Source organism: Bombina bombina, chromosome 1 (genome assembly GCF_027579735.1).
Source record: "Bombina bombina isolate aBomBom1 chromosome 1, aBomBom1.pri, whole genome shotgun sequence".
In the NCBI taxonomy this organism is placed as follows: Eukaryota; Metazoa; Chordata; class Amphibia; order Anura; family Bombinatoridae; genus Bombina; species Bombina bombina.
Genome location: NC_069499.1, coordinates 1496570677 through 1496597041, shown reverse-complemented (window position 1 = coordinate 1496597041; position 26365 = coordinate 1496570677). Strand labels below are relative to the sequence as shown.

Genomic DNA, 26365 nt, shown 5'->3' with positions numbered 1-26365 from the left:
GATGCCAGAGGATCGGCAGTGGGACCCCCAGACAGAGGCAAAAACAAATAGTGAAAATGGAAGTCACCGTAAGTGACCTAATCTTGTCGTTTTCAATTTCTTGGCATTTTGACAGAAGACCGGACCATTTTTAGTTCAGAACCTGGGTAGCTTTTGTTAATTGGTAGATACATGTAGCAAACCAATCAGCAAGCGCTACTCAGGTGCTGAAACCTAAAATGGACAGGCTTTTAAGTTTTACATTCCTGCCTTTTCAAATAAAGATAGCAAGAGAAACAAAGAAAAAATTATAATTAGAATAAATTAGAAAGCTGCTTAAAAGTGCATGCTCTATCTGAAACACGAAAGAAAGAAAAAATTGGTTTAAGTATCCATTTATCAAGCATCCATGTTTATTGGTATTCATTTGCTCATAAGGTTTTATTTGAAAATTTGAGACCTGCCATCATAAGCTTTTTTTTGGTTGGGGCATTGCAGCAACTCCAGTAATCCCTTTCTTTGTTTTCTTGTCTTTATTCAATGCAATAATTTATATCATGGCTTGCATTGTTATTTATATTGCATACACTACAGTGAAAGTATTATATTATTTTAATTGTTGATAAGCCCATATATTCATAAAACAAAAATGAAAATTGTGTCGCAGGTAAAATGGAAGTATTATTTTTAAAAATTAATCGTATATTTATATTATTTATTTATTTTTATTTATGTTTGCCAATAGCAAACATGGCGCCAGTAGCTTCACGAGACAACACTATAACGCGGAAGCTCTTCGACTCACTATGGCAACAAAGGGGGCCTATCCGAGTGGGCGTAACTTACCGCCAAGCCGTAGTAAACAATGAAAAGTCGCTTACTGTAAGGGTGGCATCTAAGGACTGATAGTTGGGAAAGTCCGAGGCCTTGAGTACGTATCCAGTTTCATTAATATCACGGAACTTCATATAGAGCAGCTCTCGGGCTGGCCCTGGATAAAGTTCCAGGTAAGAAGCACGTGTATTTTGCTTATGTACGGAAACAAAGTTTAGTAATGTATATCCCCCCAATTTGTAGTGAAAGTATCCATATTCCATATACTGTAACTATAAATACTAAGCGCTCGACTGCTGTCTAAATCCCATGTGCACGAAAAGTATTCATATTAAGTAATTTTTAATTTGCGGACTTTAATAAAATATACATAGTTTCAATCATATACCTATAGGGGACATACAAATCAAAGTTGAAACAAAATGCTCTAATATACACGCGTTCGCTAAAATGCTTCTAGTGAAAATGAGGGCTGTTTCAATGGTACTCATGCTTGGAGCATATGTACATATGCCCAATGCACCTATATTCAAGCACCCCCCCTGAAAAGAGTTAGTGGGAATATTTATCAGCAAAGATGCAAACAGAGTTTTCAGCAACTCGACCATCTTCTCAGCAAACTGTTTGCAGATGCAGAGCGCATATGTACATATGCTCTGTACACCGTAAAAGCTGCCAAGCAATGCTTCTATTTTAAACTAAAAACCATTTTGTCGCATATCAGTTTTATTATTATAACCATACTTTATTTAAAAAGTGCCAACATATTCTGCAGCACTGTCCATAGGTACAATTCATAAAAAAATGTTTTATACAAAACTTGTAAGAGACCATACAAAATTTGACAAATACAAGTTATTGAGTTTTATGTCCCCACTAGAGCTATTTGTGCTGCAACATAATTAGTTGCAAATTTTTCACTGCTTGCTGTATATTGTATATTTTTTCATTTTTTTTACATGCTATATTTATTACATGGATGGATATATATATATATATATATATATATATATATATATATATAGTGGGGGTAATATGATGCAAAAATAAAGCTAGCAGTGCGATATGATGCAAATATGTTGAAATATAAGAACATTGAATTGAAAAGCTATAGTATTAGTGATTGAAGTTTGACAGTTTCTGGCATAGAAATAAAGTATGGCAGTTCCAGTGATAAGAAAAGTTACTGATAATGCATTTGGATAAGCCACCTAGCAATAACGTGTGCCCCATTATCTAACTGTTAAAAACCTCCTCTTGTACCATTAGTTATAAAATAATTTTTTTTTTCGCCTCCTTTATTTTGTTCTGTCTTGTTTTACTCTTGCCACAGAGAACATCTATACACCTTATAAGGGTTGCTAGCATGAGTTGAAAAGAAAAATATGAGGTTCATCTGTCGATTGTATTAAGTTGATAAAAGTGATAACAAAGATTCATTTATTTTTACTCTTATCTCTAGTACTCTATATACTTTTGTTCTGTGTACAGATGTATTTGTTGCATATGATATAACAAATGTAATGACGTCCAATAAAATCTAATAAAAAATATATATATACTCTCCTATACCTAGAAGTGTTTAACTGGAAAAGGCCTCCAATTAGATTGTCTATCAATGTTAGAATTGCATATTTTACCGTTAAAGGGATATACCTTTGAACACTAAATACATAGTAGAGGTTATTCTTCGCCTCCCTCTAGTCATGGGTGCGGCCATGTTAAAATCTTTCATTGCATTTCAGTGGTGACCTATTTGCTTGTGCGCAGTAACTCTCCTTCATATACCTGTGGTGCTACCTAGATTGTATGTCATCACTCATGATTGGAGGGAGGTATAAGAATGTATTTCGTTTTTAAGGTCCCTTTAACATGTTTCTTCCAGTTTCCTGCCACATATTAAGTCTGCAACCACTGTGTCTGAAGGAGATGCATAGTTTAGTAAAATTGCTAAAATAAGTTACAAAATGTAAGTGGTTTTGCATGTGCAGTTATCTCTGGGAAGAGCTGTGTGGTCAAGATGTCCCCATTGTACCCTCTCCTTTCTGTAGTTTGCTGGTTTTATGTAATGCTGTGGGGAAAAACATAAATTAGTGTTTTTTTTTACCTTTTTTTTTATGTTTAATTTTTATACAGAAATGAACACCTAGGTAGGCATTGCTTGCTGGGTTTGATAACTCAGGATAAGCCTGAGCATTAGCTTTTATTTTATATCAGTCTTAAAAGAATAGTCTAAACTTTCATTATTCATATAGAGTAGAGCATGTCATTTTAAGCAACGTTCTAATTTATTCACATTATCATTATATTCTTTGTTCTCTTGTTATTAGTTTGAATGTAAGCTTAGAAGCCACCCCATTTTTGGTTCAGCACCTGAGTAGTGCTTGATGATTGATTGCTACATTTAGACACCAATCAGGAAGTGCTACCCAGGTTCTGAACCAAAATTGAGCTGGCTCATACTTATATTCTTGCTTTTTCAAATAAAGATACCAAGGGGAAGTTGCTTAAAATTGGCTGCTGTATCTGAATCATGAAAGTTTAATTTTGACTTGACTATTCCTTTAAACATAAGCTCGGGCTGGTGTAGCAAATTTTAGATTACATTTTAGTTACAAGAACATTTTAAAAGAAACACAGGAATAATTTGTAATGGTGAAAGCTACAAACTTTTTTTCAGATTAGCTCATGGAAATTGCTCATAATCCTGTATCTACACACATTCAAAAATCGCAAAAAATGTTTTTTATTTTAGAGACCAATATTGATTTCTAATAAAGCCAAATTATTTAATGTAAATTTTAGGTGGGTTTTAGATGTTGAGGTGCCATGTGGAGAAATCCCCCCCCCAACGATTATATGGGACCACAGTAATAGTCTAATAGTCTAGTGTGAGAAACTTTTAGAAAAAAATTGTTGCCGTCTTGCCCCTAGCATGGGTTACTAAATATCATTAAATCTATTGCTTACAAAGTTTCTGGAGGTCGACAAATCTGTTAAAAAATGTAGGAGCCAGACAGTGGTAACTGCATATAGATATATGGAGAATAACCCCAAAAAAGTTAGTAGCTGGGGTGAATTTTAAGAGCCAATGGCTCCTGGCTTTGTTGAGCGCCATATCTAATCTTTTCAGTGAAAAAAAAACTTAAGTGTGCACAGGACATACATCACTATGCTCTGAGCACCTATATCCAGAGACTGCTCCTACTCATATCTGGCATTGTATTGAAGTAGCAGCTGTTTCCTGATGCGAGTGTGCAGGGCCTATGGGTTTATAAATAATAAAATCAGTGAAACAGTGATTGTGCTATAAACTTTGTGGCAAACAAATGTGCATTTCAGTTATAATTATTTAAAGTAGGGTTGCACCGATACCATTTTTTATGACTGAGTACAAGTACCGATACTTGTTTTCAAATACTCGCCGATACCAATTACCGATACTTTTATTTTTTTTAATGTCATGTGACAGTTTACCAAGCACAATACAGACTGACTAATTATTTAAGATTCCTTCTTTATAATTATAAAGGGCTGTAATTAAAACTTTTATTATTTCATAATGTCTTTTGATTTGTCACAAAGTTCACTAAACATGTTTATAACTAAAAAATATTACATTTAAAGGGGTGATGCAATTGGGTTGTAGGGCTGTTATATAACATCAATCTGACATTTGTATGGAGGTTCGACTCTAAGCTGAACAGTCTTTCACTTTCCACACTACTGCATGGGGCAGAAATATATTTTTGGGCCATTTTAGCCAGAGCTGGAAATCTGTTTATTAAAGGGCCACTGTAAGTAAATATTTTCTATGCCTGTTACTAACTAACTAACTACCCCAAATACGCTTTTTATCAATAGCATTTCATTAACATATCTATACCGTATATCAGAAATCTTGTCTGCAAATTTAATTGTTTTCCAAACCCACTCTGTGGGTATCCTTTGCTCTGTACCAATCCGTTTACAATACCTAGGTTTCAAAATGGCGCTTTAAACACAAAGTTATTGGTTTAAGTATTTTGAACATGCAGTGCAGAAAATAGTGGGCAGGATAACGTGACATCATCGGCGAATAAAAGATATAACTTTTAGAACGTTATGAAACTTCGTTTTGGAGAAAATATAGGTCAGTAGGTTTTAATTAATGCTTATTAACTTTAATATGTTAGTTGTTTAGCTTAAAAATTATAACAGAAAGTAATCCTTTAACTGCCCAGTACTTCAGGGGTTTGTCTGAACGAGGTACAGTGATCTCTCCTACAATAATACAAATAACAGCAATTTGTATTGGCAGAACAGTAGTACATTTTTAGTTTAGTCTCCACTCCAGTTTGAAAAAACACCACAAGATAGCATATGGGTAGGAAGTGGAGGTATCGCTTTAAGTATCGGTGCATTTGCACGAGTACAAGTACTCATGCAAATACTTGGTATCGGTACCGATACTAGTATCGGTGCAACCCTAATTTAAAGGATAAGATAATAAAAGTACATTACAGTGTTTTTACAACTCACAAATCTCCATTAATGGGCCTATTATATTTAAAGGGATACTAAATCCAATTTTTTCTTTAATGATTCAGAGAGCATGCAATTTTAACCAACTTTCTAATTGACTCCTATTAATTTTTCTTCATTCTCTTGCTATCTTTATTTTAAAAAGCAGGAATGTAAAGCTTAGGAGCCGGCCCACTTTTGGTTCAGAACCTGGGTTACACGTGCTTATTGGTTGGGTGAATGTAGTCACCAATAAGCAAGCACTAATCCAGGGTGCTGAACATAAAATGGTCTTTTTTTTTTTTTTAAATAAAGATAGCAAGAGAATGAAGAAAGATTGACAATAGAAGTAAAATTAGAAAGTTGCTTTAAATTGCATGTTCTATCTGAATCTTGAAAGATAAAAATTGGGCTTAGTATCCCTTTTTTAAATGAGGAATCTATAACCCAGCACCTGTAATTGGCTTGAAACATCTGGAAAACTTCTATATGTTTATGGTTTTTATTTATTTTAACTTTTGACTGCTTCTGTCTATAAAAGGTTTAAATAGGTTTACAATATACTTTTTTTTTATTTTGCCCCTTTTCCTATAATTTAAAGGGACAGTCTACACCAAAATTCTTGTTTAAAAAGTTAGATAATCCCTTTATTACCCATTTCCAGTTTTGCCTAACTTACACTGTTATATTATGCTTGTTACCTCTGTGATTACCGTGTATCTAAGCCGCTGCAGACTGTCCCCGTATTTCAGTTCTTTTGACAGACTTTTTAGCCAATCAGTGCTGACTCCTAGGTAACTCCATGTACATGAGCACAATGTTATCTATACAGCACACGTGAACGAACGCTCTCTAGTTGTGAAAAACTGTCAAAATGCATTCATATAACAGGTAGCCTTCAAGGGCTTAGAAATTAGCTTACGAGCCTTCCTTGTTTAGCTTTCAACTAAGAATATCAAGAGAACAAATCAAAATTGATGATAAAAGTAAGTTGGAAAGTTGTTTAAAATGACATGCATTATCTGAATCATGAAAGGTTTTTTTTTATTAGACTGTACCTTTTGAGCTACAAAATAAAACGTGGGGTTTCCAGTTCTCAGACTTGGAAGTATACACTGCAGATATCGCAAGCCTAACCACACTACATATCTGTCCCTAATTGGCTTCAGCAGAAAGGGTAACATAAGGCACTGAAAAACAATTGACCTAACAGATGACAGTGCTAGGCCATGGCCACTCCAATTACAATCCTGGGCTGGGTGCCAATTTGACTATTGGGGAAAAATGGCAGCAAACAGGATTTGAATGCATTCAAAATATTTCCACACTCACCTAGTATGTTAGCTTTCAAGACTGCAGTCAAAGGTTATAATTACAAGGTGTTTAAGGTCCCTTTAATTTGAAGCTTAGCACTCAACAAATTTGACACATCCCATATTTGCATTAAAGAATGTTTTTTATTCAAAGGCATACATTGTGTAGATGCTCATATATATCAGTCTTTATGTCTTGGCTTGCATTTAAATACTAGATGTAAAAAATATAAAGTCCTGAGGCACTATAGGAAAATTGCAGTGTTCCTACGGAAATGTAAAACAAACCTGCCGGCATGTCTAGTAAAATCTAAGTTAACAGCAGCGTATTCTAAAATAAATAAATATTTGGTTTCCATTAAAAAAAATTAACTTAATTCAGTGTATCTGATTCAAGATGGGTGTATTGATACATAGAATGCTAACCATGTCGGAAATACAGCATTATTTGTTAACCGCTTGATAAATCCTAGCTCTGTTTGCAATACAAACGGAAGTCTTCAAAAGGGGTCTTTCCAGTCGTTATAAATAACATTTTATCCCATGATGAACCTTACAGTTGTAGAAATTCTGGTAATTAAGGTTACTCATTAAGTAATGTCATGCTGTTTGTAGGCATTGGTTCTTTGTAAAGAAATTATTTTGTTTGGTGGAATGATGTGTAGTCGTCAAGGAAATTCTGAAAAAAATCTTGATATTTCACACTTTTTTTTGTTCCCTTTTGTGTCTGGCATAACCATTTGTTGTCTCCAATATAAAAGTGGTGGAGATGACCTAATTGAGTTTAAACTATTGATGTCCATTTGAAGATGTCTCATCAAGGCTTTGGCAACTTTTGCTCAAACCCTCCCCTTTCCCCAAGTCCATTTCAAGGAAGTCTATTGGTATTTCTTGTGACTCTTGAGATCTGTTAGATTCACGCCGCCTTGCAGGTGAATTTCTTCTGAAAAGTCCCTTCTTGCACGGCCTTACCAAAGCTAAGAACAAGGCACCAAGTGCCATTCCAACAGCGCATGAGTAAAATGCAGACCCGTAATTTTGTGTCCAGTCCACCAGTACACCTGTTGGATAGAAAAAGACGGTTTTTAATAATGCATAATAATTAACACCGAAAATCATAAAGTTTAACAGTTAAATATTTCTCATTACAGTAATTTGTGAGTAGCTTTGATTTATAAAAACTTTGAATGAGAGAATAATTGGATTTATGATGGATTATCAATTAATATCCATAACGGGACAGTACATTTTATAATTAAACTTAAAGGGACAGTAAAGTCAAAATTAGACATTTATGATTTAGATAGAGCATACAATTTTAAACAACTTTCCAATTTACTTCCATTATTTCATTTTATTCCTTCTCTTATCTTTTACTGAAAGGCTTATCTAGGAAAGCTCAGGAGCAGCAAATAACCTAGGTTCTAGCTGCTGATTGGTGGCTGCATATATATATATACCGATTTGCCATTGGCTCACCCACGTGTTGTTAGAAACCAGTAGTGCATTGCTGCTCCTTCAACAAAGCATACCAAGAGAATGAAGCAAATTTGATAATAGAAGTAAACTGGAATGTTCTACTTAGATCATGAAAGAAAATTTTGGGGTTTCATGTCCCCTTTCAATTGACCGGATAGAGCATGACATTTTAAACAGCTTTCCAATTTACTTAATGTAACAATTTTGCCTAATTCTCTTAGTATCCTTTTGTTAAAGAGTAATTCTACGTGAACTCAGAAGTGTGCACATATCTTTAGTCATCTGGCAGCAGTGTTTGCAATAATGTTTATAGCAATGTTATACATAGTTGTAAACACAGCTACCATAGAATGCTGCAGACACTCTATAGCGGCGTTTGCAACTACGTATAACATTGCTATAAACATTGTTACAAAGACTTTTGCCAGATGGTGAAGGACACTTGCACACTCCTGAGCTCACTACTCTCTTTTTTACAAAGGATACCAAGAGAACTAAGCAAAATTTAAAACAGCATGCTCTATGTAAATTATGACCATTTAATTTTGACTTCACTGTCCCTTTTTAACAAGTGCAAAGCATCATTGCAATATACATCTAATTTACTGTAAGGCTGCTCTTCTGAGATTGGCACTGGCGTGTGGGTAGAAGGTGCAGATCCTGGAGCCATGGAAGATAGCTGCACACAGCCACTCCTTACTGAGGAATCAGTTTTTCTTTATAGCTTGAATGTTTTATAGGTTCTCTACATTTTCAATTCTTCTTTGAACTACTTACTGAGTAAGTGATTGTGTGTAATCAGACATTGTCCAGAGCCCCAAGATGCATGCATTTTGCTATCAACAGAAATGTCACATGTAAGACTAGAACGAGGCCTGGGATGATGCAGATAAATAGATGTATGCTAGACCCTAATTTATAATAGAGAGCTTTCTGTTGGCTAAAATGCACAGATTAAGTTCACAAAACTAAAAATGTTACATTTAGTACTGTTCTAGCTCTGAATTTATATCAAAGGGTACCAGCATGCTCCTAAGTGTTAAAGGGATACTAAACCCATTTTTTTATTTCATGATTCAGATAGAGCATGAGATTTTAAGCATCTTTCTAATTTACTCCTATTATCAATTTTTCTTTGTTCTTATTCTATCTTGATTTGAAAAAGCAGTACTGTAAGCTTTAGAGCCAGACCATTTTTTGTTCAGCACCTGGGTAGCACTTGCTGATTTGTGGCTAAATGTAGCAAACCAATCAGCAGCTCTACCAAGGTGCTGAACTAAAAAATGGGCCGGCTCCTAACCTTTTATTACTGCTTTTTCAAATCAAGATAACATGAGAACAAAGAAAAATTGATAATAGGAGTAAATTAGAAAGTTGCTTAAAATTGCATGCTCTATCTGAATCATGAAAGAAAAACTGAGGGGTTAGTATCCCTTTAACTCTTAATGCAAAATGTATTAAAGGGACATTGTACACTAGATTTTTGTTGTTGTTGTGGATGATCCATTTATATAGCCCATACTTTTTTATTTTTTTTATTTTTAATCAGTATCTGTGTATTTTATTTATAGTAGTGTCTATTACATGCAGATATATGAAAATTGGGGTATACTGTCCTTTTACGTTTGAAGATTTGTGATAAGGCATCTTAATGCATTTGCTTTCTTATTTACATTTGAACAGGGACAGTAGAAGCATTAAGACTAATAATTCTCACTGAGATGTTGATTTATTAGCGAAAACTTAATATATTTTACACACACTCTATCATGCAACTGCATAAACAAATACAAAGAGGAGCCATGGTTTCCTGATATCTATCTGTCTATCGTGTGTTACTGATATCGGTAGCATTCTCGGGTATCTCAAGTCTTGTTTAGGTGGTGCATAGAAATGCTTGGCTGAATACATAAATTTAACATGTTACAGTTTAATCAAATTAGTTACCTCCAAGTGGTGGTCCAGCCAACCCAGCGATACTCTGAATGAATACGTAAACTCCAACACCAGATGACATTTTCTCTATGCCAACAATGTCGTCTTCAGCCAAAAGTGGGATGTGAGTCCCAGTCACTGTTCCCAGCATGCACCCAAAAAATACACTGCATGCTATGAGTCCCCAAAAACCACAGGCAAAGGGAAACGCGATAAGAGCCACGCATAACAGAACAACAAAAATAAGTTCAATGTAAATTTTGCGGATTGGCTTCTTGTTGAGGATCCAGCCTGCACCAATCCTACCAAATACTTCAGCAATTGCAATCGCTGATAACATGTAGGCTGACTTGTCCTTGCCGATGCCCAGACTCAAGCTAAGGGGGATGATGTACAGTGATGGTGCAAAAAACCCTAGGGTGGCAAAGAGACCAAATAGTGCATAGCATATAAAGCTGGAATTTCTTAATACTGAGAAGTCTAGTAGAGGTTGAGATGTTTTTACTTCTGTTTCTATTCTCTCAACCATCTCTTTTTTCTCACTTGGATCTTCAGTTGGTTTCTCAGGTTTGGCTGGTACTTTTTTAGGTGAGGTAGTTACTTCGACTCCTGAATCGATGGAGTCTATAGATGTGAGCGTCTGTTCATTTTCAAGCATATAGGTAGTCTCAACATTTTCAGCTTTTGGAAGTGGTTTGGCTTCTTCTTCCTGGTTTTTAATAACAATTGGTCGGAGCAGAGATCCAAAAACTACAATGTTTAGCTGAAGAGCTCCAACAGTCAGAAGACAGTATCTCCAGCCAATAAAGTCATTTAATGCAGTGATGGCTGAGGAGAAAAACAAATAAAAAAAAAAAAGTTTGTTTTATAATTCGACCTTTTGCTAAATATTCCTGAAAGAGTTTAACCCCAACATTATATGTCCCACGTAGTGTAACAAACAGATGATGATCGTTAGCATACCTGGTGCAAATGCAAAAACAGCGAAACATTCTCCAGTGGATGCGACAGCTGTGACCAGGGACCGCCTTTTCTCAAAGTACTGTGATAATATGGTGAGTGTTGGGAGGAAGCTTAGGCAGTAGCCAAGACCTATGTGCAAAACCAAATGTTAATTCACCCAAGCAGATTTGTAGATAAAGAAACATCTTAAACATATTACATGACGTGTAACAAAGTTTTATTTTCCTAGTTTCATAAGACAAGAAACCACTAGCTATAAAGAACTATTATGGAAGTAGTTGGAAGTGCTTAGTATAATCTCTAATCACATGACTACATTAATTTAAAGGGTCAATAAAGCCAAAATTAAATTTTCATGATTCACACAGCATGCAGTTTTTAAAAACTTTACAGTTCACTTAAATTGCCAAATGTGCTTTGTTCTCTTGGTATTGTTTTTTGAAAAGTAAATAAAGACACTCATAGGAGCACATAAGCATGCATGTGTGCTTATGGCAGCAGTGTTTGCAACAATTTATAACGTTGCTGCCAACGCTGCAGTCATATACACATGCACGCCTCTGAGCTCCTATAAGCCTGCCTAGGTTTACCATTCAACAAAGGATAGCAACAGAAGTAGGCAAATTTGATAATAGAAGTAAATTGGAATGTGATTTAATATTGCATGCTCTATCTAAACCATGAAAGTTTCTAAATTTGACTTTACTGCACTTTGACATATGAAGAAGAGCAAAGAAGACGAGAGGATGGCATTCCAGGCTTTCCATACTACTAAGTATACTTTATATTTAAATACAAAACTGCATTTGCAGTCATTATGATTTTTACGTATGTTTAATCTGAATTCACTTCAGTACTGTTTAAATCAGATAAGATTTAGGTTTCTATTTTTTGGTTCAGTACACTGGATAGCACTTGCTAATCCGCAAGCTGTACCCAGGTGCAAAAACATAAAATGGGACAGCTCCTAAGCTTTCATTCCTCCTTTTGAAATAGATACCAAGAGAATGAAGAAAAATTAATAGGAGTAAATTAAAAAATTGCATGCTCTATCTGAATCATGAAAGAAGTTTAGTGTCCCTTTTTAATGGAGCTTTGTTAGTGTTTTGTATTTTTATGGAGGAGTCTAAAAATGCTTGGGCCAGTAAGACGGTTCTATAAAGTGGTGGTGTATTGTTAACCAGAAAAGTTTGATCATTGTTTCAGCAGTGAAGTTTTTTGAACAGTACTTGACACGTACCTGACACAACTCCAATTGTGATATACATTTCAACTATATTGCGTGCAAAAGATGCTAAGATCATTCCCAAACTAACGAGAAAACCCCCAAGCATGACTACTGGTCGATGTCCGAAGCGATTGCTCAGTATGGTAGATAGAGGAGCTGGGGGGAAAAAGAAGAAAAAAAAAGTTAGTCTACATGTCTTACTGAACTTTAAACAGCATGCAAATACAATTTTAGAATCTAAAATGATTTACTGAGGACACCATTATATTGCAGCAAAGTCAAAAGTAAATTGTCATGGTTGAAAGAGCATGCAATTTTAAAAACATTCTTTTCTTGGTATCCTTTGTTAAAGAGTAAACATGGGGTAGGTTCATAGGAGCTCAGGAGCGTACACGTGTCTAGCATTCTATGGCAGTAGCGTTTTGCTACAATGAATACTATAGCAGCAAACATTACCACCGTAGCGTGCTAAGGACATGCGCACAGGTTATTATTAAACGACAACAGGATGAAGTCAGAAAATATATGTACGTGCGTAGCATTCTCGGGGAACACACACACTATATATATATATATATATATATATATATATATATATATATATATATATATATATATATATATAATTTACCCATGGCTCCTAACTGTGGGGGTTGTTATCCATATACTGTATCTATATACATATACCACTGTCTCTGGTTCCTAAAAGTATGTCTGGCTCCTAAATGTTAAACAGATGTGTCAACCCCTGCTTTAGACCATGCATTGTAAAGGTCTGTAACCCTTTTTAAATAAGCTCATGGCAAATAACTGGGAATCGAGACTTACCAGTGAATGTGAGTACAAATACACAGATTGATATAATCCATGATATCCTGCTGTTGCTTTCATCAAAGTAGTTCCTAAATTCATGAAAGAAGACTCCAAACGATTTAATCACCCCATAGGTAAATACTTCCACAAAGAAAAAGGCCACGGCCACAACCCAGCCCCAGCCACCATCAGGCACTTTGGTGTAAACATTTGCACTTCTGCTCTTCCCTGTTTCCATGGTTTGTCTCCAGCCTGAGGACATGAAACAAAATAAATAAATGCATGTAATAAGCTGAATGGTGCCATGCACACACATGATTAGCAGAGGTTATGTCTGTCAAGGCTGTGTTCTTTCATACCTAGTCCAAAGGTTAAAGGACCATTAAACTTGACATTTTAACAATGCATTAAATGCTTCATTATTGCAATATACCTTTAATTTATTTTGTGCCTTTTGCTGTAAAATACATCTAAAATGTGTTTGTCTCACTTTCTCCCAAGAAGGCTTGGGTTAATACTTAAAGGGATATTCCAGCCAAAATTGGAAACCACATGGGTGCATTTCAATATTGACCAGAAGCAATTTTGTAATATACATGCATTAGCAAAAATGATTCTAATTTTATAGCCGTTTCAAAAGTATATTTAAGTATGCACCAGCATTTTAAACACAACATTTGTTTGGAGAGCCTAAGGTGCTTGTACCATCTGGTAATTAATTTGTTAATTGCTCACATGACACAAGCCCCACTGATGATCTGAGCAGCTGATTTTTTTTTAAAATGTGGGTGCAGTTAAAATATCTAGCTATGCTTCACATGCAGAGAAAAATGTTAACACTAAAACAGTGATAACGCTTAATAGAAGCATTTTTGCCAATACATGTATATTGCAAATATGTTTCTTTTCAAAGATGCAATAAATATGTGCATTTATATTTTAACTGGAATGTCCCTTTAAATGCAATTTATGCAAGCCTTTGTTTACTTTTCCATGCCTCCCTAAGCTTCTATGGTATCGCATGCTTTTAAAAGGTGAATTATCAGTTTTGCATCAACAATCATGATAGGCAAATCATTCTTTACAATAGTAACCAAGTCGAATATGTGCCAAATCACCTTAAGGGAATAAAACAGTGCAGGCTACCCAACTCTGCATGTGTGCAAACAGAGTGTGTGCTATATCTGAATATTAGTTTAATTGGTTAGCAAGAGTAACAGGGAAATCAGTGAAAAGAATAACCATACAATATACTCATTTGAAAAAATAAAGCTGCTGTTTTCATTGCAAAATGATTTGTATATATGAAGGTTCATAATCATGTAGTTTACAATTTCTGTTTAGTGTCCCTTTTAAGCAACCTAAGTGAGTTAATATCTAAAACATAACTAATACCAGTGGACAATATCTAGTATCCTATAGTGGTGGCATCAAGGTGAGTCCACAGAACAGTGATGAGGAACTTTTATAATTGCATTCAGTCAAAAAATGTTTAATGATGACCCCCTACATACAATGGATCATACCATTTAAGGAATTCACCAATAGCCAACACTTTCTCCAATGATGTCCCACAACCTGTTTAGACCTCTGCTTTACTTAAAGGGACATTCTAGTAAAAATGTAAATGCACATAGATGAATTACATCTTTACAATATACATGTATTGGCAAAAAAATGCTTCTAGTAAAAGTTATCACTGCTTTAGTACAGGTGGCCCTCGGTTTACACCGGTTCAATTTGCGCTGTTTCAGCATAACAACCTTTTTTCCCAGTCATGTGACTGCTATTGAAAAGCAGTGCACTAATTAAAATAGTCAGTAGGTGGAGCTGTCCACTTGTGTTTCATCAAAGTTATGCAAGTTTAGCAGACTGAAATGTATCTGTGTACACAGAACAGACCTGAGCTATCAAGCAACAAGATCTAGCAGCCACTTCCCTATTATCTTCCTGTCCAGCTGCTTGAGGTGAGGGTGCCTAACTGCCTATTAATCACTCCAGATTGAAATGCATAGAATAGGTGGACACCCAATATTATCTAACAATGCAGAGAACTTTTTGCAGAAAAATGCAAGTAAAAAATGTTTTTGTTCGTTAAACTTACTTTGATAGTCTGCTGTGTTAATATTTAATTAGGTTTATAATGCTGTTTAGCATTTAAAGTTTTCATTTCAAAGCTTTAAAATAATGTATTAGGTGTAACTTATGTCAATTTTGAGAGGGGCCTGGAACCTAACTCCCTCACTTCCCATTGGACTTGCATTATAAACTGGGTTTCAATTTACAATGGTTTCGATTTACAACCATTCCTTCTGGAACCTAACCCCGGCGTAAACTGAGGGCTACCTTGTATTAACATTTTTCTCTGCATGTGAAGCATAGCTAGATATTAAAGACTGCAGCTGCTGTCTGAATTGCAAAAGAACATTTTGGGGTTTCATGTCCCTTTTAATTTGGCCTCACCTGCTACTGAAAACAGAATTATACCACTGAAAAGGGTGTTCTGTTTTATTGTCCATCTAACCAATGCCATTTAAAAATGTTACAGTATTTTATTTTGGAAAAAATGTCATCCCTGTGCTGAATTATTAAATTGCGCTCTGAATCATGAGTTTTTTTAATTTTACTTCAGGCCAGTGACCTGAATTACAACTATTCACATGCTACAGTGACCTAAAAGGAAAGAATAGTGCGAGTGGAAGCATATATAAATAAGCAGTTTTTAAGGCTCTAATTTTCAAGAGCAAGATGTTCACGTCCTGTAAATTCCATAGCACAAGACTGTTTTATGCCAAGAAGCAATTAGACAAGGGCTGCCACAGAAGTATGAAGGCTAGGCCACAAGTGGAAAGTTGTGCTCTGAATTATCTCTGAAGGACTGGCTGAGAATTGATGTTAATGCAATAATTTCAAAAGTGCCGGGGGGAAGAGAGATAGTATCCCTCTAACTAGGACTAAACATTTACTGCTAGTGCCAGTATGTTTTTGGCAACAAGTCTCCATAAAATTTGACTTGAAAATCTTGTAACTGTCTTTGGAGTCCAAATAAAACTGTGTGATGGGGAATAAAATGCATGAATTTTACAGACTGAAATTAAGATTTTCCAAATATAATCTAAAATGCCACTCAAATATCATTTAGTATTAGACCCTGTAGTTAAATCAGAAAAGGGTGCAACAACGAGCCAAGGTGTCCAATAAGTCATCTAAACTTTACTCTAATCAAGTGGGTGCAAAAAATGTATGCATTGATGATCCAATAAAAGCATCTTTTCTAATTGATGTAACCACATAATTATCGCAGTGTCTGTCTGTGAATACAGTGTCAAGGCTACCACTCACATGCAATACTCACTAGTTTCAGCTCATTTGTGAATCATGAACTTGTAATGAAGGGAAATCCACACAACAGCAGGCTTGCCCATGTGTGTTCAGTTACTGGGAAGCATATGAATAAAACTGGCCCTTTCAGTGGTCAGTGTAGCTATTTATACTTCTGCACACTACACTATCACTGAACAATTAACATGAAGGGCCCCTGTCATTTTATTTAACAGCTGCCAGAGAAAGCAACCAAATTTGGTTCTGCAATGTATATTTCTGGTCAAAAAACATGTTTCAGTCTTAAAAAGAGTCACCACCTATGTATACTGTGACTGCTAATAATAAACTCACTCACAGTCGGCTAAACACAAGTACAATAAGAAATGAACTGACACATTCTTAAAGGCACACGAGAAACAATGTTTGTTTAATAATTTAGATAGAAATAGAAATTTGAACAACTTTGCAATTTGCTTCATTCTCTTGGTATCCTTTGTTGAAAAGCAGCAATGCACTACTGGGAGCTAGCTGAATCATTGACTGAGCCAACAACATGAGGCATATATGTGCAATGACCAATCGGCACTCTCCTGAGCCTTCCTAGGTATAATTTTCAACATAGGATACCAAAAGAACAAAATAAATTAAATAACAGAAGTACATTGGAAAGTTGTTTAAATTGCTCTACATTAATTGTGAGGAAAAAAATGCCTTTTGGGAATATAATAGACCCATTTAAATTTGTAGTAGGTTTGTTTATTTAAACAGCGACAAAAGACCAAGAACCTCCCCCAAAATCAAGTGGATATGTGCAACTTTGATGCATCGTTTGCTGTTATGAAAATGCCTAAAGTAGGATGAGAAATTGTATTATCTGGGGGGGGGGGGGGCTGATGGGGTGTTATGGTAATTTGTCCTTGGAAAACCTTTTAAAGGGACACTCAGGTCAAATTAAATTCTCATGATTCAGATACAGCATGTCATTTTAAACAACTTTGCAATATACTTCCATTAAAAAAAAATGTGCAGTCTTTTTATATTTACACTTTTTGAGTCACCAGCTCCTACTGAGCATGTGCAAGAAGTCAGACTATACGTATATGCATTTGTGATTGGCTGAGTAAATGCTATTGTATTGTCTTGTTATCTTGCATTTGTTGATTATGCAAATCTACAGTGTTTACTGGTCCTTTAAGTGCAACTTTTTGCATGTAGTGCTTTGTTGTGTTTTTTTTTTTTTTTTAGCAGTCTGTCCAAATTAAAGGGACACTGAACCCAATTTTTTTTTCTTTTGTGATTCAGATAGAGGATGCAATTTTAAGCAACTTTCTAATTTACTTCTATTAATTTTTCTTCGTTCTCTTGCTATCTTTATTTGAAAAAGAAGGCATCTAAGCTTTTTTTTCTTGGTTCTGGACAGCACTGGATGAATGTATCGACAAACCAGGTTGTTCACAAAAAATGGGCCGGCATCTAAAAAATGTCATGCTCTATTTGAATCGCGAAAGAAAAAAATTAGGTTCAGTGTCCCTTTTTAAACATAATTTATGGAAAGCCCCCTATTAATTTAGATAAACTTCACTGCTTGAGGTTGAAGCTGTTTCATTGCCATATTTGCAACCCACCCTTTAAGATGAGACAAAGCTGTAAGAACAAGTTAACTATATGTACATAGCATGTGAAGTTATGAGATCACCCTACACAAAACCATGAAGAGCTTGTCAGTTATATTTTTGTAATACCTTGTGTGTAAATGAATATAAAGAAAAAAAAATAAGGACCCTGGCTGCTAGGATTTATTCTGTCAATTATGATCCCTTAAATGGGCACATAAGTTGTACAAGGATACTGTAGAACATATGCTTAAACCTAAGTGTTCTATAGAATGTTACTCACAAATGAATGAATACCCATTACAGTCAGATTTATCAGTTAAGACATTAGCACACATTGATCTCTTTTTTTTTTTTTTTAAACATTTATGTCATTAGTGATTTAGTTGTGCCAGGATACTGCAGCACCATCCCTATCTATGGCGGGTAAATCCCCATTGCCTATTCATATCACTGGAGCGAAACCATATTTGGCGCATTACATATGTTACTAGTGTATAGAAGTGACCTGTTCACTGGTTTCCTTATACGTTTTTGAATGAACTTGGTTATGTTTAAATCGCTCAAATGAACTTTTATCCCAAAATTTCAGCTTTTGGGGCGACTTTTTTACATTATACATTTTTATGCACTGTGATTACTTATGACTAAAATCTACATGTGTTTAATCTCTTTGCTACAGTAATAGAAATACTTTTTGCTAATATACAGTACACGCATAAAGATTGAATACATGATATTTGACTAACTACATCTGATTCAGGACCCCACTTCCCCTGGAGAATCCCTGGCTCTATTACAAGGCTGAGGTGCTTGGCGCTTACTTACAGTCAGGGGCGGATGTTCCAGCGGAGGTGCTCACAGCCAGGGATGCAGCATGCTCTCCTTAACCCTCGCTATGCCGCGAGCGGCCCTTTTAATGGGGCTTTAAACAGATCCGGGGCTGCTTATAATTGGCGCTGGCGTCACACAAGTAGTCCTCAGGAGCTGTTCATCCATATGCCCCGCTACTGTGTCTTTTCACTGATACACAGCCCCTTTTCTCGGTTTATATACCGGCTTTAACCAGTTTGTTCAGTCGGGAGCGCGCGCGGGATTGCGCGTGTGACTCATTTTAACCCTTTCTTGGGTGTCTCTAGAGACATGGCAAGTGCATCGCAACTCAATATCCGCAACTATTTTTTTTAATATATACAGTATATATATTGGGACATTCATGATGTGATTTTTTTTTAAATATCTACAAGCCTGAACTATTTGCTATATGGCTGTGGCACACAAATGGGAAACTGTAAATTGTGTGTTGGTTGTGTTTTATAATACACATAATTGTTGTATCAAGAAAACATGCAGTTTTAGCTGTTTTATCCTAAGACCTTTTCCCATTTCTACCCAGGGAATCCCAACATCTTAGTTAATAATCGCTGGCTTGGGCAGTATTAACACTGCAGATTTGCCTATTATACAAGCTGTGCTCTGCTGCAGTCACCTGTTTAATGTTGGCTATTTTATGTAAGCACTGGGTATGTGGCAAACAACTACAAATGATCACAGTTTTTCCTGTTGGTTTTCAGGGCATGTAAGGTGAATGGACACCTTGTGGGTATAGAACGTCACTGCATGAATTTATTTCCATTCTGTATTTATGTCCTGAAAAGGTTTTCACAAAACAACTTCATTTTGTAATACTATAATGCTAAAACTTACTCTTCGCTTTGTTCATTTCTACCATCCCCGCATACTGGCTACTGGGCAACCTGCGCAGGTCGTAGGTGGGGTTGCACAGTGACCCCTCCCCAAAGCTCTATTTTAGGCTCCACCCTTGCCCTATAAATATATAAATAGGTATGTGTGTACTGTATGTGTATATATATGTATATATATTTTTTTTATATATATATCATTTTTTTTATATATACATATATATCACATTTTATATATACATATATATCATTTTTTATATATACACATATATATATATATATATATCATTTTTTTACATATATATCATTTTTTTATATATACATATATATAATTTTTTTTATTTATACATATATATATATAATTTTTTTTTATTTATACATATATATATCATTTTTTTTATTTATACATATATATATATAATTTTTTTTTATTTATACATATATATAATTTTTTTTATTTATACATATACAACAAATTGCTTTTCAGTTGAATTATGCTTACATGATGCAGTTTATTTTTCTGGTGTAACAATGCACGTCCGATTGGACTCGGATTTTGTCTCATTAGAAGTAGCTTTTCTAGTTGATCCTTTAGACAAATTAATCTAGTGTTACAAAACATCTAATTCATTGTTTTGAGTCTACCAGACAGAGTGTGTGATGGGCTGATATGCAGTTCCATAGTCAAATATGCTGTCTGCCTAGGGAAATGTTTCTAACTCTTGTAACTATTTATGAAAATGACATCACAACAAGGAGTATATTTTCTCCTGTTACCATATCACCCTTTGCATGCGCGATACTAGCGTACATATTTACCATTATTTACCAAGTACGCCAGATGTTGTAAGTTAGCGTATTTTAATGCGATTTAACAGACATTTTGCTCTCACGCATTATTTTTATTGACATCTCAAGAACTGCCTTACTCTGCGTTATTAATCAACTAATCTTGAGTTGGCGGTCACGGGGTTAATGCGCGCACTTTCCTCTCTTCTAATTGCTGGTGTCACTCACTTGGAGCGCGCAGCGCGCTGCGTGAGCGCGCGGAACTCGCACAGTCCGGGTAGAACAGGTTCCCTCCAGTTGCGAGGTGGAGGAGGTGGCTGCGGCTGATAAGATACCGTCTCCTCCTCTTCACCTTAACTCCTCCACGCAACAAGAGGGCTTTTCTGTCCGTCTGCAATGCATTATGTGCCATAGACATACGTGGTAGGGCAGTGGCAAGAATGGTGCGAGCAGTCAGAAACCACGCACTTCAGTTTTCTGCTATAGGATAAGATTATATAGTTGGATCACCTGCACTACATTCTGACATGCCAAGATAAATGGTACAGCTAACGTAGGCTTTTTATGCCTTTCGCAGTAAAGAGTTTACAATTAATTACCCCCATGTACATACCTCACCTTTCACAAATATTACTTTTCAGACCTCTTTAGTAACCCAGAGCTTAAAACATGAGATGAAGGTATTTAATAACCATGGTTCTGCTTTGTGTGCAGCGTCTTTTGTGGGTGAGCATAATGTCTTAGTGTTTATTAAAGGGACACTGAACCAATTTTTTTTCCTTTCATTATTCAGATAAAGTATGCAATTTTAAGCAACCTTATAATTTGCTCCTATTATCGATTTTTTTTTTTTCTTCTTGATTTCTTGCTACCTTTATTTTAAAAGCAGCAATGTAAAGCTTGGTAGCTGGACGACAAGGAAGTTGGTTTCTTATTCCTTTTTTTGTCAGACTGCTTTAAATTGACTTTAAAATAAAAATATAGGTTTTATTTATATAATAATATGATTCATATAATGTAGTTACACAGAGGTGGAATCCCTTTTTATACAACAATTGAATATACAAACTTGAAAAAAGGACATACATTGGCACCAATACAAATATTACTATTTTGAATAAGTAACAGATATTTTCAAAGGGTTAATAACCTTTGGGCCACTGATTTCACTAATGATATATACAGGGTAGATCCCCCTCCATGTCATGCAATTGTTTTTAGCCTGGCCCAATGGTGTTTTGGACACAGAAATTGAAGGGTTAATAACCATTGGGCCACTGATTTCACTATGAACAAATACCCTGTATATATTCATAGTGAAATCAGTGGCCCAATGGTTATTAACCATTTGAAAATATCTGTTACTTATTCAAAAATGAGAATTATGTCACCTATGCCAGTGTTGGCAACAATTTCTGTGCCAAAAACACCATTGGGCCAGGCTAAAAACAATGGCATGGAGGGAGATCTAACCTGTATATTTATAGTGAAATCGGTAGCCCAATGGTTATTAGCCATTTGAAAATATCTGTTACTTATTCAAAAATGAGAATTATGTCACCTATACCAGGTTTGGCATCAATTTTTGTGCCAGGCTAAAAACGATTGCATGTCATGGAGGGGAATCTAACCTGTATATATTTATAGTGAAATCAGTGGCCCAGTGGTTATTAACCCTTTGAAAATATCTGTTACTTATTCAAAATAGTAATATTTGTATTGATGCCAACGTATGCACTTTTTTCAAGTTTGTATATTCAATTGTTGTATAAAGGGATTCCACCTTTGTGTAACTACATTATATGAATCATATTATTATATAAATAAACCTTATATTTTTATTTTAAAGTCAATTTAAAGCAGTCTGACAAAAAAATGAATAAGAAACCAACTTCCATGAATAAGAAACAGAATTTCACGAATAAGAAACAGCTTGAATTAGAAACCAACTTCCTTGTCGTGGTAGCTGGCCTATTTTAGGTTTAGCACTCTGGATAGTGCTTGCTTATTTGTGGCTACATTTAGCCACCAATAAGCAAGTGTCACCCAGGTCTGAACCAGAAATGGGCTGGCTCCTAAGGTTTACATTGCTGCTTTTTAAAATAAAGATAGCAAGAAAAAAAAGAAAAGTCGATAATAAGAGCACATTAGAAAGTTGCTTAAAATTGCATGCTTTATCTGAATTATTAAAGAAAAAAAATTGGGTTTAGTATCCCTTTAATAAAATGTTTTGGTAAATTATTTTGTAAGCCTGAAGTTATCCATTGTTTAGAAATCACTTTGAATTATTTATTAACCCCTTTGTGCCCGGTGTTCTGTCAATTATTGCTCCCTGTCAAATTTTGCTACCCTCTCAGTGCATATGCGCATACTTAAAGGGATAGTCTAGTCAAAATGAAATTCAGATAGATCATGCAATTTTAAGCACATTTGTTATTTACACTTACTATCTATTTTTCTTCATTCTCTTGGTATCTTTATTTGAAAAATGAAAGTTGTAAGCTTAGGAACCAGCCCAGTTTTGGTTTAGCACCTGGGTAGCGCATGCTGATTGGTGGCTAAAAGAAATCCACAAATTAGCAAGCGCTACCCAGTGTACTGAATCCAAATTATCCCAGCTCCTACGTTTACATTCTTGCTTTTTCAAATAACGATACCAAGAGAACCAAGAAAAATTGATAATTGGAGTAAATTAGAAAGTTGCTTTAAATTGCAAACTCTTATCTGAATCCTGAAAGTTTAATTTTGACTTGACCTTTAAGTCAGCATGTGTGGAATGCGGTGTTGTATGTGCGCTCATGCATGCTGAGAGGATAGCAAAATTCAACAGTTAGATACGAAATCTCATCGCTTTGCAGTTTCTCAGTAGCATGCCTCGCGCACCCTCGATATGTAAATAAAATGAACTAAATGGTTTCTTCAACAGTAATTTGCAGCTCCATATAGCATCACAATTTAAAGGTTACAACTAAATTCATTAACTGTTACAGACCTACCTTTTTTATTAAGCGCCCTGCAGCCTCCCCCTTTTGACAAATTCAAGATCGGACTGGGGGCGTGCCTGGGAACATAGGTAGCCCCCATGATCCAATCCCTTCCTTGAAATCACGTGATCACATAAACAATCGCTTGATTTTATTTTTGCAAACACATGCTGGTGTTCTGTTGATTTCTCTTGTAAGGTGTATCCAGTCCACTGATCATCCATTACTTGTGGGATATTCTCATTCCCAACAGGAAGTTGCAAGAGGACACCCACAGCAGAGCTGTTATATAGCTCCTCCCCTAACTGCCATATCCAGTCATTCTTTTGCAACTCTCAACAAGCATGGAGGTAGTAAGAGAGAGTGGTGAAATATAGTTAGTTTTTTTTTTTTTTTTTCTTCAATCAAAAGTTTATTTTTAAATGGTACCGGAGTTGTACTGTTTTATCCCAGGCAGTAAATAGAAGAAGAATCTGCCTGCGTTTTCTATGATCTTAGCAGGTTGTAACTAAGATCCATTGCTGTTCTCACATATGTCTGAGGAGAGAGATAACTTCAGCGGGAGAATGGTGTGCAGTTTATCCTGCTATGAGGTATGTGCAGTTACAATTTTTTCTAGAGATGTAAATGCTAGAAAATGCTGCTGATACAGGATTAATGTAAGGTAAGCCTGGATACAGTGATTTAATAGCGACTGGTATCATGCTTACTCTCAGAGGTAATACTCTTATAAAACTGCAATATAAAATGTTTGCTGGCATGTTTAAGCGTTTTTATATATGTTTTGGTGATAAAACTTTATTGGGGCCTAGTTTTTCCACATGGCTGGCTTAAATTTTGCCTAGAAACAGTTTCCTGAGGCTTTCCACTGTTGTAGCATGAGTGGGAGGGGCCTATTTTAGCGCTTTTTTGCGCAGTTAAAATTACAGACTGAGACATCCAGCTTCCCTCAGGAGCCCCCTGAATGCTATAGGACATCTCTAAAGGGCTCAAAGGCTTTCCAAAGTCGTTTATTGGGGAAGGTAGGGCCACAGCAGAGCTGTGGCAGTTTGTTGTGACCGTTAAAAAAAACGTTTATCGTTTTTTTGATCCGTTTTTTGAACTAAGGGGTTAATCATCCATTTGCAAGTGGGTGCAATGCTCTGTTAGCTTATTACATACACTGTAAAAATTTCGTTTGATTTACTGACTTTTCTTCACTGTTTTTCAAATTCTGACAATTTGTTTCTCTTAAAGGCACAGTACCGTATTTGCTTGTTAACTTGATTTAAAGTGTTTTCCAAGCTTGCTAGTCTCATTGATAGTCTGTACAAACATGTCTGACATAGAGGAAACTCCTTGTTCATTATGTTTAAAAGCCATGGTGGAACCCCATCTTAGAATGTGTACCAAATGCACTGATTTCACTTTAAGCAATAAAAATCATATTCTGTCTTTAAAAAATGTATCACCAGAGGAATCTGACGAGGGGGAAGTTATGCCGACTAACTCTCCCCACGTGTCAGATCCTTTGACTCCCGCTCAAGGGACTCAGCTCAAATGGCGCCAAGTACTTCTAGGGCGCCCATAGCGATTTACTTTACAAGACATGGCGGCAGTCATGGATAATACACTGTCAGCGGTATTAGCCAGACTACCTGAATTTAGAGGAAAGCGAGATAGCTCTGGGGTTAGACGAAATACAGAGCATGCTGACACTTTAAGAACCATGTCTGATACTGCCTCACAATATGCAGAAGCTGAGGAAGGAGAGCTTCAGTCTGTGCGTGATGTTTCTGACTCAGGGAAGATGATGCAACCTGATTCTGTTATTTCTACATTTAAATTCAAGCTTGAACACCTCCGCGTGTTGCTCAGGGAGGTTTTAGCTGCTCTGAATGACTGTGATACAATTGCAGTGCCAGAAAAATTGGATAAATTAAGACTGGATAAATACTATGCAGTGCCGGTGTGTACTGATGTTTTTCCAATACCTAAAAGGTTTACAGAAATTATTAATAAGGAATGGGATAGACCAGGTGTGCCGTTCTCTCCCCCTCCTATTTTTAGAAAAATGTTTCCAATAGACGCCACCACACGGGACTTATGGCAGACAGTCCCTAAGGTGGAGGGAGCAGTTTCTACTCTAGCAAAGCGTACTACTATCCCTGTTGAGGACAGTTGTGCTTTTTTAGATCCAATGGATAAAAAATTAGAGGGTTACCTTAAGAAAATGTTTATTCAACAAGGTTTTATCCTACAGCCCCTTGCATGCATTGCTCCTGTCACTGCTGCTGCGGCGTTCTGGTTTGAGTCTCTGGAAGAGGCTTTACAGGTAGCGACTCCATTGGGTGACATACTTGACAAGCTTAGAGCACTTAAGCTAGCCAATTCTTATGTTTCTGATGCCATTGTTCATTTGACTAAACTAACGGCTAAGAATTCTGGTTTTGCTATCCAGGCGCGCAGAGCGCTATGGCTTGAATCATGGTCAGCTGATGTTACTTCAAAGTCTAAGCTGCTTAACATTCCCTTCAAGGGGCAGACCCTATTCGGGCCTGGTTTAAAGGGGATTATTGCTGATATCACTGGAGGAAAAGGTCATGCCCTTCCTCAGGACAGGTCCAAATCAAGGGCCAAACAGTCTAATTTTCGTGCCTTTCGAAACTTCAAGGCAGGTGCGGCATCAACTTCCTCTAATGCAAAACAAGAGGGAACTTTTGCTCAGTCCAAGATGGTCTGGAGACCTAACCAGACCTGGAACAAAGGTAAGCAGGCCAAAAAGCCTGCTGCTGCCTCTAAGACGGCATGAAGGAACGGCCCCCTATCCGGTAACGGATCTAGTAGGGGGCAGACTTTCGCTCTTCGCCCAGGCGTGGGCAAGAGATGTTCAGGATCCCTGGGCGTTGGAAATTATATCTCAGGG

General features: G+C 36.1%; 1 protein-coding gene and 1 long non-coding RNA gene across 2 annotated transcripts in view; one reads left to right on the top strand and one right to left on the bottom strand.

Moving 5' to 3' along the window:
- The first annotated feature begins 848 nt into the window (after positions 1–848).
- Positions 849–26365, top strand: part of LOC128654050 (uncharacterized) — a 125052-nt gene continuing 99535 nt past the window's right edge. The window contains exon 1 of the long non-coding RNA XR_008401418.1: positions 849–986. This is a non-coding gene — a long non-coding RNA (uncharacterized LOC128654050). The remainder of the gene's footprint in view (positions 987–26365) is intronic.
- SLC16A6 (solute carrier family 16 member 6) lies at positions 6754–19026 on the bottom strand. Its single transcript, XM_053707684.1, has 6 exons — positions 18813–19026; positions 13063–13299; positions 12247–12390; positions 11007–11135; positions 10056–10871; positions 6754–7690 (listed from the first exon to the last, which is right to left on the bottom strand). Exons 2-6 carry the CDS (start codon positions 13283–13285, stop codon positions 7419–7421), a joined length of 1584 nt encoding a protein of 527 aa, XP_053563659.1. The 5' UTR covers positions 13286–13299; positions 18813–19026; the 3' UTR covers positions 6754–7418.

Excerpts from the sequence above, each read along its gene's own strand:
- SLC16A6 (XM_053707684.1), bottom strand. The coding sequence starts at position 13,285 with ATGGAAACAGGGAAGAGCAGAAGTGCAAATGTTTACACCAAAGTGCCT. Across the intron at positions 12,391-13,062 it reads ATTTGTACTCACATTCACTG|CTCCTCTATCTACCATACTG; the intron begins GTAAGTCTCGAT and ends TTTTCCCCCCAG. Across the intron at positions 10,872-11,006 it reads TGTTTTTGCATTTGCACCAG|CCATCACTGCATTAAATGAC; the intron begins GTATGCTAACGA and ends TTTTCTCCTCAG.